At 42.3% G+C, this 12,329-nt stretch overlaps 1 protein-coding gene across 4 annotated transcripts in view; it reads right to left on the reverse strand.

The window, feature by feature from the left end:
* ATF6 (activating transcription factor 6) overlaps window positions 1-12,329 on the reverse strand; it is a 128,644-nt gene that overhangs the window by 77,297 nt on the left and 39,018 nt on the right. For all 4 annotated transcript variants that reach the window (XM_081121856.1, XM_081121854.1, XM_081121855.1 and 1 more), the window contains exon 11: window positions 6,481-6,612. In XM_081121856.1, coding sequence (XP_080977982.1) covers window positions 6,481-6,612 — 132 coding nt within the window. The remainder of the gene's footprint in view (window positions 1-6,480; window positions 6,613-12,329) is intronic.

The raw sequence follows: 12,329 nt of genomic DNA on the forward strand, positions 1-12,329 counted from the left end.
AGTATTTATTATAAATTATGAGAGGAGTCTACTTTTTTATTTGAACCAGTTCTCATAACTCTTCTAAAAAACAAAACATAAATAAGCTGCATTAAAAAATAAATACAGTGATGTCAGAGGAATGGCAGCATGAGAGATCCCACTGGCCTCTCCTCATGAAATTTCAAGAAGTTAATCAACTATAATTCAACAAAGAATTCCCTACTCAACATAGAGGCACACCTGAGAGACCTGAGCATCAAAACATCAAAACAGATGGCCCTCAGATGCAGCCTTGCAGCCGGGAGCTCACACCTATCCTCCTCAGACTGTTCCAGAAAATTCAAGAGGAGGGAAAACTCCCAAACTCTTTTTATGAGGCCAGCATCGTCCTAATCTCAAAACCAGATAAAGATACTACAAAGAAAGAAAATTACAGGCCAAAATTCCTGATGAACATAGATGCTAAAATCCTCACTAAAATACTAGCAAACTGGATCCAGCAATACATTAAAAAAACAAAGTGGGATTTATTCCAGGGATGCAAGGCTGGTATAACTCAAAAATCAATAAATGTGATACATCACATAAACAAAATGAAGGACAAAAATCATATGATCATATCTATAGATGCAGGAAAAGCGTTCGACAAAATCCAGCACCCATTTCTGATAAAAACTCTCAGCAAAGTGGGAATAGAGGGATCACACCTCAACATAATAAAGGCCATATAAGACAAACCTACAGCCAACATCATACTCAATGGGCAAAAACTAAAACCACTTCCCTTAAAAACAGAAACAAGGCAGGGATGTCCACTTTCACCACTCTTATTCAACATAGTACTAGAAGTCCTTGCCACAGCCATCAGACAGGAAGAAAACGTAAATGGTATCCAAATTGGAAAGGAGGAAGTAAAACTATCACTATTTGCAGATGACACGATATTGTACATAGAAAACCCTAAAGAATCCATCAAAGTACTACTAGATTTGATAAATGAATTTGGCAAGGTAGCTGGATACAAAATGAACATCCGGAAATCAATAGCATTCTTATACACCAACAATGAACTCTCAGAAAGAGAACCTAAAAAGCAATACCATTTACCATAGCAACTAGAAAAATAAGATGCCTAGGAATGAACTTAGCCAAGGATGTAAAAGACCTGTACTCAGAAAACTATGGGACACTGAAAAAAGAAATAGAGGAAGATTTAAACAAGTGGTAGAATATACCATGCTCATGGTTTGGAAGAATTAATGTCATTAAAATGTCCATACTACCCAAAGCAATTTATAAATTCAGTGCAATTCCTATTAAAATACCAACACCATATCTCACAGATCTAGAACAAACATTTCGAAAATTTTTATGGAACCAAAAAAAAGACCCTGAATAGCTGAAGCCATCTTGAGAAAAAAGAACAGAGTGGGAGGGATCACTTTCCTGGGTATCAAACTGTATTCAAAGCCACTGTAATCAAAACAGTCTGGTATTGGTACAACAACAGACATACAGATCAATGGAACAGAACAGAGACCCCAGAAATAGACCCACGCCATTATGGTCAGTTAATATTTGACAAAGAAGGCAAAAGCATCCAATGGAGTACAGATAGTCTCTTCAGTAAGTGGTGCTGGGAAAATTGGACAGGTACATGCAAAAAAATGAAACTAGATCACCAACTTACACCATACACAAAAATAAATTCAAAATGGATAAAAGACTTAAATGTAAGTCACGAAACCATAAAAATCCTGGAATAAAACATAGGCAGTAAAGTCACAGACATCCCACATAGTAGAATTTTCAGATACATCTCCTAGGACAAGAGAAACAAAAGAAAAAATAAACAAATGGGACTACATTAAACTAAAAAGCTTCTGCACAGCAAAAGAAAACAACCTCAAAATACAAAGGAACTCCACAGTCCGGGAAAACATATTTGCCAAGGATGATGTATCTGATAAGGGGCTAATTTCCAAAGTGTGCAAAGAACTCAGACTACTTAGCAAGAGGAAGACAAACAACCCAATTAAGAAATGAGCAAAGGACCTAAATAGACTCTCTCCAAAGAGGACATACAGATGGTCAAGAGACAAATGAGAAAATGCTCAATGTCGCTAATCATCAAAGAGACGCAAATTAAAACCACAATGAGGTATCACTTCACACATGTCAGAATGGCTGTCATCAACAAATCAACAAATGACGTGTGCTGGCGAGGGTGTGAAGAAAGGGGAACCCTAGTACACTGCTGATGGGAATGCGCACTGGTGCAACCACTATGGAAAACAGTACAGAGGTTCCTCAAAAAATTAAAAATGGAGCTGCCTTTTGACCCAGTGATCCAACTTCTAGGAATATATCCTAAGAATCCTGAAACACTAATCAGAAAGAATATATGCACCCCTATGTTCATAGCAGCACAGTTTACAATAGCTAATATCTGGAAACAGCCCAAGTGCCCATCAGTAAATGAGTGGATAAAAAAGCTATGGGACATTTACACCACGGAATACTATGCAGCTGTAAAGAAGAAGTATCTCGTTCCATTTGGGACAGTATGGATGGACCTGGAGAATATTATGCTAAGCAAAATAATCCAGGCAAAGAAAAACAAATATCACATGATCTTACTTATATGTGGAATCTAAAGAACTTAATAAACTGATGAACAGAACAGAGTCAATGACATGGAAGCATGGATCAGACTGAGGAATCTCAGAGGATGGAGGAGGGCAGGTGGGTGGAGGGGGAGAGATTAACCAAAGAACTTATATACATATATGCACAATCCAAGGACATGGACAATGATGTGGAGAGGGCCTGGGGAGGGACGTGGGACGGGGTGGAATGGGTCAATGGGGAGAAAAAAGGGGCATCTGTAATATTTTAAATAAAAATTAAAAATATATATATCTATATATATTAAGGGGAAAAAAAGAACCAATCAGAAATCCTGGAAATGAAGCATGCAATTAAGGAGACTAGGAATGAGCTACTGAGCACAGAAAACAGAGCCAACCAGATGGAGGAGAGAATTATTGATATTGAAAATAGGAATCTAGAAATAATGCAGAGGGAAGAAGAGAGAGACCTGAACATAAAGAAAAATGAAAGAGCTCTACAAGAATTATTAAACTCCATCAGATAAGGCAATATTAGAATGTTAGGCATCCAGAAGAAGAAGAGAGGGGGAAGGGAACAGAGAGTCTATTCAAACAAATAGTGCACAAAAACTTCCAAAACCTATGGAAACAACTAGATCCTTGAATCCAAGCAAACAGAACACCTAGTTACCTCAATCCAAAGAAGCTCTCTCCAAGGCACATTGTATTAAAACTGTCAAAAATTAATGACAAAGAAAAAATTCTCAAAGCAGCCAGGGAAAAGAAGGAGGTGACCTACAAAGGAAAACCCATGAGAATTTCATCCAACTTCAAGGCAGAAACTCTACAAGAGAGAAGAGAGTGAAACCAAATATTCAAACGTCTGAAAAAGAGAAATTACCAGCCATGAATAATATTCCAGTAAAAGTATCCTTTAAATACTAAAGAGAAATAAGGACCTTCCCAGACATACAGAAGCTGAGGGATTTATCACCAGAAAACCTCCAATGCAGGAAATACTCAAGGGAGTTATTCTACCTGAAACAAAGAACATAAGGTCACAACACTACGAGTAAGATCACCAACAAACTTATAGCATAAACAGGGATAATTTGTGATAACAAAAACATAAAGGGGAGGGGATAAAGGTCTGAACTGAAAAAGGATGGACATCAGATGCACTCAAAAGGAAAAAAAAGTACTGCATATATGCAAATTTATTTTTTATAAACCTGATGGTAACCACACCCAAACGAGGACACACAGCTTAAAAAAAGAGGTCACAGAGGAAAGAAATATGATCATCAGCAAACAAAAACAACAGAGGCACAAAGGAAAAGAACCAGTGGAAGCACAGAGCTACGAGGAAACAAAAGATAAAATGGCTACAGGAAATACTCATGCATCAATAATTACCCTAAATGTAAATGGTCTGAATTCACCAATAAAGAGGCACAGAATAGAAAGTGGATCAAAAAACAAAACCCAACCACATTCTGCCTACAAGAGACACATCTAAGCTGCAAAGACAAAGGTAGATTCAAAGTAAAAGGGTGGAAAATGATTCTCCAAGCAAATAGCATCCACTGAAAAGTAGGTGTAGCCACACTTATAGCTGACAAAATAGACTTCAAGACAACAAAGGTAACACGAGACAAAGATGGACACTTCATAGTGATAAAGGGGACACCACATCAAGAAAACATAACACTTCTTTATATGCACCAAACCAGGAAGCACCGAAATATATAAAGCAACTACTCACAGAACTAAAGGGAGAAACAGATCAAAACACAATCATAGTGCCCAGCCGGGCGTGACTCAGTGGTTGAGCGTTGACCTAGGATCCAGGAGATCGCGGTTCAATTCCTGGTCAGGGCTCATGCCCGGGTTTCGGACTCAATCCCCAGTGGGGAGTGTGCAGGAGGCAGCCAATCAATAACTCATCACTGATGTTTCTCTCTCTCTCCCCTTCTCCCTTCCTCTCTCTGAAATCAATAAAGATATATTAAAAAGCAAAAACAAACAAAAAAAAAATCATAGTTGGGGAACTTAATACTCTACTGACAATTCTAGACAAGTAAACTGAACAGAAAATCAATAAAGAAATATTGTTGGATGGTAGGCACACAGAGCAATATACAAGATCTTGTAACATAGAAACCTACACCTGAAACCTATACATTCATATTAATCACTGTCACTCCAATAAAATAAATAAATAAATCGGTTACTTTGAAAATAAATAAATAAATACATGGCAGAGTACAAATAAATCACCTAAAATTCTGCTCCAAACCAATCTGTGTCAAATATTTTGCAAACTCTTAGTATCTCTTATTCAGCATTTATAATGATAAAAGCAAGAACATCAACTTACTGGACTGATAACTACTTAAATCTCCCAAGTTGCTGTAGCTATTACAAGAGACTTGCCTATAGCCAAGAATCTCTTCCATTTTTACCAAGACCTATAGCCCCTACTCTGCACTGTGGTGACATTGCTAGGGACAGAGAGAGGGCTTGCCTTTCATGTCCTACTGTGAAAGCTGTGAGTTACCCTGGAAGTCATCTAGACATGCAGGTGGAACTAGGATGACCCAAGCACACCTTTCTGGGAGCCACCTGCTCCATTGTGGACAAACAGGTGGGAAACAAGTAACAATTTTGTAAAGGTCACCTGACTATAACGTCAGATATCTAATCAATAAGCTACATATACCTAAGGGACACACTCTCAACTCTCATAAATCCAAAGACTATTAAATCTAAAATGTCGCTTTGATGGTCTCATGTGAACAACAGGACTCAAAATTGCAAAACATGTACAGCAAACTCAGACAGATTTTGTAAAATTAAAGACACTATTAAACTCTGGCAACACCCAGGGACACTGTTAAAGGATCACCAAGATTGGTATTTCAGAAGTCACGAAGTGTGTTTTCCACACCGTGGCATCAGTCACATTTCTGTTGCATTACACTGCCATACAATCCTCCAAATCCTTCGCCACACGCAGCATCGTGCTTTACAGACCACAGATGCCTGAAAAAATGAGCACAGTACAAGCAGTTTTTCCAAGAAGGCAAAACGGAGACAAGCCTGCGGGACTATGGTACTAACCACACTCAGCAGTGGGGGTGTAACAGTGAAAATCAGCAGAAGGATCCCTATGGGCCTCAGCTATTACATTCACCGAGTTCAGAGTAAACAAATCTTCAATGACTGTCAAGCATCACACTGCACCACAACTGCCACGACTGCCACTACGACCTCTCTTTGCCGTCAGTCAAAGACCTGGCTCCGTCTGGCTCTCATTAAGATTCCAAATAACACAGAGAAATGCTTATCAAAAAGTATACAACTCTGAATATGTCCACTAACTCCACTACGTGTTTAACTTCTTCTAGTTAACAAAACGTAGAAATTCTATTTCCACAACACTGTCTCTTACGATTGACAAGCTATATGAAAATTTACCAAGACAGTATTAAATTTTAACAAGGGAGAAAAATTTAACAAAGATCATAATAAACAAGTATGAATGATTTTATCTGATGACTAAAAATAGGTTCAACCACATCACACCCAGCACACATGGTAAATAACATAACTATGTTAAAGACATCACATACAACATAATATGTATATACTGTGTTTCAAAATGTATATTAGTGCAGAAAAACTGAGACTTTAAGACCACGTCTCTATAAGAATTCTAAAACAGGGAGAGGTTTCAGAAAGCAAGTTTATTCCTAGGACCAACCTTAACAGTGAACGCACTCCTAGCCACAGTGACTGTGTACCGTGCTTCAGGTGTGGGCTGTGCTATAGGACCTGTTTCAGCCTTGCTACAGCAGCCCAGCACACACGCCATCCATCTCACCTGTAGCTGTCTTTCCTGATGATGCTGTCAGGTGGGTCTTGCTCCTCCTTAGCAGAAAATCCAAGAAGATGCCTCCTTTGATTTGCAGGGTTCACACTAGGATTCATTCTCCTGGAATCCTGTTCCAATATGCTGAATGTTTAAAAATACAAAACAAGAGGTGAAATAAAAATATGCACACATGCTGCGTGTAGCTCTGAAGCACACCGGAGCACCCACGCAGGTCCCAGCACAGAGCAAGCACAGCACGCTGACGTGGTCAGAGCCACAGCCCGAGCCACGGTCCAGCATGCTGAACATATGGAAAACAATTCTGAAAATAAATTTTGTAAGTATAAAAGTACCTATTTATACGCTGTTTAGACAAGGTCAGTATCCTATACATCCTTTACTCTATGTTAGTATATATAGAAATAGCATACTTTTTAAAAGTAGTATAGCATGCACATAAACAAATTCTAAACTCAGATAACTGAGTAAGTTCTCCAATGAGGAGGTCCTTCAAGTGAAACAGGAGTTTCTGTATCAACAGCCAAATGCATTCCCTTTCACAATCCTAGGAGGCAGGCTATCAAATAAAGCCAACATAAATTATTTTATCAAATACCTCTATTTTTATTTACATGTGCTCAGTGGTTAGAGCGTCAGCCCAGATACCGAAGGGTCATGGGTTCGATTCCTGGTCAAGGGCACGTAACTGGGTTCTAGGTTTGATCCCAGCCCTGGTCAGGGCGGCTGCGGGAGGCAACCAATCGATGTGTCTCTCTCAAGTCGATGTTTCTCTCTCTCTCTCCCCTTCCCTCCCACTCTCTCTAAAAAGCAGTGGAAAAAATATCCTCAGGTGAGGATTAAAAAATAAGTGAGTAATAAATAAAATTTCCTATTTACTTCTTCCTATCCCGCTAACAGCTTCATTCATCAATGCACGTTTTCCTGATGGACCTAAGTATGTGGGGTAAACAAAAACACACACTTACATAGAAAATACTGCAGTAGTTCTTGAACACGTCTAACACATCAACCCATTCATCATGGGCTTAGAAACCTGGCTCATCGGTACCCTATTCTGTGTATGAGCTTTATTCTATACCACAGCGCACATAACCCACCCTAGTTATGTGGAAGCCCCAGAGGAGGAGACCAGATTCTGCCCAGAGGGAGGAAGAGTGGGAGAGACATGAGGTTAATGAAGAGGCAGCTATGGGCCTGTGTTCTTATACAGTCTTCGGAGTATGGTAGTTTGCCTCCAAATATGAGGAAAGGTGCATCACAGGGCCACTTGCACGGTGTGTGGATGATCTGAAATTAAATCAGTGCAGAACTGTTAACAGCTGGAAGCTTTAAAAAGCCCTTACTGGTGGCTGTTCTTCACGTGATGCTACGGCCACTGTGACAACTGGCACTTCCCTTCTCGGCTGCATCTGTGAGTGACAGGCAGGTGCCCAGAGTGTCATGGCCGTGTGGTCCGCTCAGTCTGACCTGGACTGGCATCCTCACTCAGCAGCCACACCTGCTGGAGTCAGTTTGGATGTCCACTTGTTTGGCTTCTATGTGATCACTGCTTCTCCACTGGCCCTCCACTGGCCCAGGGGGGATTACTGTCACAGCCTAAGGACAACAAGCCTTCACCACAGCGACTGCAGTCACTGGATTCTTTTAGCCAAAGGGCTCAGGTGTCATTCAGCAGACTTCACCAAATAGTCTTTACAACACCACCACTGTGGAGTCAACAAAGCCTTGTAAACAAGCAAGTGGGCCAGTGGCACAGCAAAGATCAGCATCCAGACAGCCCAAGAGGCTCAATTTTACTATCCACCCATTGGCCCAGGATGTCGTTTTGAAAGGTTACATATTAAGAAATTTTATAAAGAATCTTTTAAAGTTTTTCATTTATTTTTTAAGTTGCTTTTGTCATTTGGTCTCCATTCCCTGTACTTTTTAATTTTCTAAGCTACGTTAAGGACAAGCTCAAAAAGCTGTAAATGCTTGAACCCTAAGAAATGGCCATGCAAACTAACTTAACCATCTGAGTGCCTGCAGGTGCCTCTCTCCCTGTTCTCATTACTTCACCACCAGGGCGCAAGGTGGGCAGGATGCCTGGGACACCACAAACACAAGTGGCGCTGACTGTCCTTGTGACAGACCAACACACAGAAGAGTATGAGGCAGCGGGCACTGCTGTGGACTTTCAGGTTCTTGACATGAGTGTTTTTTCATCATTCGATGTCACTTTTGGCTATCCAGTATTTTAAAGTGAACTAAATATCAGGAAAACAGAAGCTGCTATGTCTCTAGGATCAGAACATACTGCTCTCTACTCCTCGCTCCTGCAAGTCGCACAGTTTTAAGTACAAAACAATCCTCACACCAATAAACTTGCTCATGTTGTGGGCCAACGCGCCTGGAGCACATAGATTAATAAAACACAAGCAATTTCAATTTCCCCAAAGGTCTGGAAAAGTATTATAAGAATTGTTACTTTACTTTTTCATTTATGAAATGCTAAAAGCCAACAACTGTTTTAGATTATTTATGAAGCCACTTAATCCTTAAGATATGATTTCAGATGCCCAATTTTCATACCAAGTAGCTGAGCAAAAAATGGCACATCTCCCAACCTATCCCACCCTTTGCAAACCTGCTTTCGTATGGTTCAAGCAGGGCAATTTTAAAGTCTAGCCACCTCAGCAGGTAAGAATACCACTGGTTCTCATCCCCCAAAGGAGTCCACAAGCAGCTGAGACTGCAGCTGCTGACCAGAGGGCCGCACATGACCTCTGAGCACATGAGCTGACCTCTGGCTCAACGCAGGAAGGTGGGAAGAGCATGGACCCAGAAACAGGAGACCTGGGCTCAAGGTGTGGCTCTGAGCCCCCCGCCCCCAGTTCCTCACGTGGAAAAAGGAAAAAAACAAACATCAAATATCTCACAGGGTTTTCCGAAGGTTCTGGAGGTCCATGTGCCCCAGAGATGGCATGGCAGTGAGTGGCAGGGCTGGTCTTCCCGCCTGCCAGGTTTAGGCTATTGCCAACGACGCAACTGCAGGGCCCACTGAAAACCCAGGCCAGACTGTCACACGGTGCTCCTCTGCTCAAGCCTTCGGATGGCCCTGCATTTCTGTCCTGGGGAAGGCCTTCCGAGGACAAAGGCCTCATATACTCGATCCCTCCCTGCATCTAAGCCCCTGGCGTCATCTCCTACCACTCCCCACCTGCTGTCAGCCTCACTGGCCTTCACTGGCTTTCACAAGCCAGCACACTTCCACTTGGCCTCGCTCTGGCTGTTCCCACTGCAGGAATGCCCTTCCCCACACACCCTGTGGGAGCTTCTCAACATGAAGCCTTGGCTGGTACAAACGACTACTTCGCAATGATCACTACTTGCAACTACAATTCCAGCGACCCTTCACCCTGGTAAAACCACTCGCCCTACTTAATCCCTTTGTTAAGAGAATTTACAATGATGTCATTTTACTTATTTACTGCATTTACTGTCTGCCCTCACTAGAATGTAAGTTAAGAAGAATAGAGACCTTTGCTTTGTTCTAAGACAATGCCTGGCCCATAGGAGGCCTTCCTTTTTTCTCTTTTTAACAACAAATCAGTGAACTTTATGTACCATTTCACCTCGTGCCAAGAGAAAAACCTAGACCTTATTTTAGGAAAACTAACCCAAAACTCAAAAATGGCAGGTGGCAATCTCATTACTATACCACCTCCAGATCTAGGAATGGGAAACTGTGCATTTTCAGTGCAATGAGGTAAAGGCAGAGAGTTCTTGGGGGAGATCTACAAATCTAGTTTCTTCCCTGCTCACTGAAGAGCTCACAGATGACTTCCACAGGCCAATAGTGACTCGGGGTAATTTACTAGAAACAGAAACGTGACTAAAAAAAATAGAGATCTTCAACTTAAGATAAAAAAAACCCTCTAACAGCCTTCTCAGCACCAGGGGCTACCAGACCCTGAGAAGAAACGTGTGGTCTGCAGTCGGCAAGCGAGCCAGCACAGTAAGAAACAACCTGAGATTCTCTCCCTCATTCAGCAGAGCAGTCTTCCAACAGGTGGTGCTCACTCCTGAACCCAGACACCACACGGTGAGGCAGGCCAGCAGCTGGTGAAGCAGCCCAAATGAAGGAAAATGAGACCCCAGCCCACAGCCCTGGCTCAGGACCCTGCTGAGAGTCAGCACCAACCTGCTGGCCATGAGGACTGAGCCCTCTTTAAAGTAGGTCGTCCAACTAGAGCCACCCCAGGTGACACACCACGGAGCAAAGAGCCCTCCCCAAAATGCAGGTGTTTTATTCAGCAAAGGAAATGACTGTTGTTTTAAGCCTTTCAAGTTTGGGATGGTCTGTACATAGCATCAGACCACTAACACACGACATGTGTGGAGGCTGGAGCCAGTGTTGGTGTCAATAGGAAAAGTCTCTGTGCTGACAAGTCTGAGGTGTCCTCTCGCTTGAAAAAGGCGCCTCTGAAGGTTCTCCATGTCAGAGAGGCAGCTGTGACTGTTTACAGGCGTATCTCACTTTCTGTGCTTAGCTCTATGGCACTAGGCGAACTCCGCACTATTAAAATGATGGCTGTGGCGCCCGCGTCAAGCACATCTCCTGCACCACTTCCAGCAGACACGAGGCAGCAAGTGCTGGAAGAGGACAGGCTCCGGTGGGCGAGCGACAGCGTGTCTTACAGCAGGGCCGGCTGGGGAAGGTGCTGTGAGGAACACTGGAATGGCAGCACAGGGCTCAGGACGTTATGTAAACTCAGCTGATAAAGGGCAGCAGCAGGTCCGAGGGGACGGGCCCCAATTCTGAGAAAAGTTCTACTGTGGGTAAAATGTACCAAACAGCACCTCGTGCTACAGAGAGATCACTGGTGAAAGGAAGAGAGGCAAGGCGACAGACTTCACTGTTGTCTTATTTAAAGAAATTGTCAGTCACACAACCTTCGGCAGCCACCCAATCAGTCCACAGCCATCAAGAGCGAGGCAGGACCCTCCTCCAGCAGAAAGACTGCACCTCGCTGACAGCTCAGACGGTCAGCATTTTTAGCAATGATGTATTTTTATTTAAGGTACGTACACTGTTATTTAGACATAATGCTATTACTGCACACTTAATAATCTACAGTATAGCGTCAATGGTGTCTGGACCTGAGCTCCCAAAGTCTCCGAGGTCTGCCTATACGTCCATCGAGTCAATTCGTAAAATGAAGGCTTTCTCATTTCACAGTCAATCCTAACCTCTCAGGGACGGGCAGAACTGTTGGGTCTTGGCCCTAACTCCTCCCTCTGTGAACACCAACTTCTTCTCTGGCTGAGTAGCTGCTGCTCTATTAGCAGTTAAGGCGAGGGCTCCAAAGACAGACTGAGAATCCCAGCTCTGCCACACACCAGCTGTGCCTTGCAGCGCCTCATCTGCAAAGTGGGGACAGTCACACTCAGCTTCTAGTCCTGGGAGGAATTATTTATGTAAAGCCCTTAGACCAGTACTTGATGCACAGTAAGAGTTTGATAAATAGCTTAACACACACACAAAAACCACTGCCTTTACCAACACAGCACAGTACCAACTCACAGCCAACCGGGATTATTCTAGAATACAAGTGTCAATAACAATTACTATGAATATTAACATTATTCTCCATATCTTCACTTTTATTCATCTTCTTTTCCTGTCTTATTTCCATTTATCTCTCGTTTTTAAATTCACACAACATGGGGAAGAAAAATGAAAGTAAGCTGCTTATTGAGAATTCTGGTGACAGGACTGAGAGCCACACAGGCCTACAGATTATCTGTAACTCCCCAGCTGCAGCTCCTCAGAGACAGTGGATCGTGATAAATAG

The sequence above is a fragment of the Miniopterus schreibersii genome, assembly GCF_964146895.1.
Source record: "Miniopterus schreibersii genome assembly, chromosome: 19".
Taxonomy (NCBI): domain Eukaryota; kingdom Metazoa; phylum Chordata; class Mammalia; order Chiroptera; family Miniopteridae; genus Miniopterus; species Miniopterus schreibersii.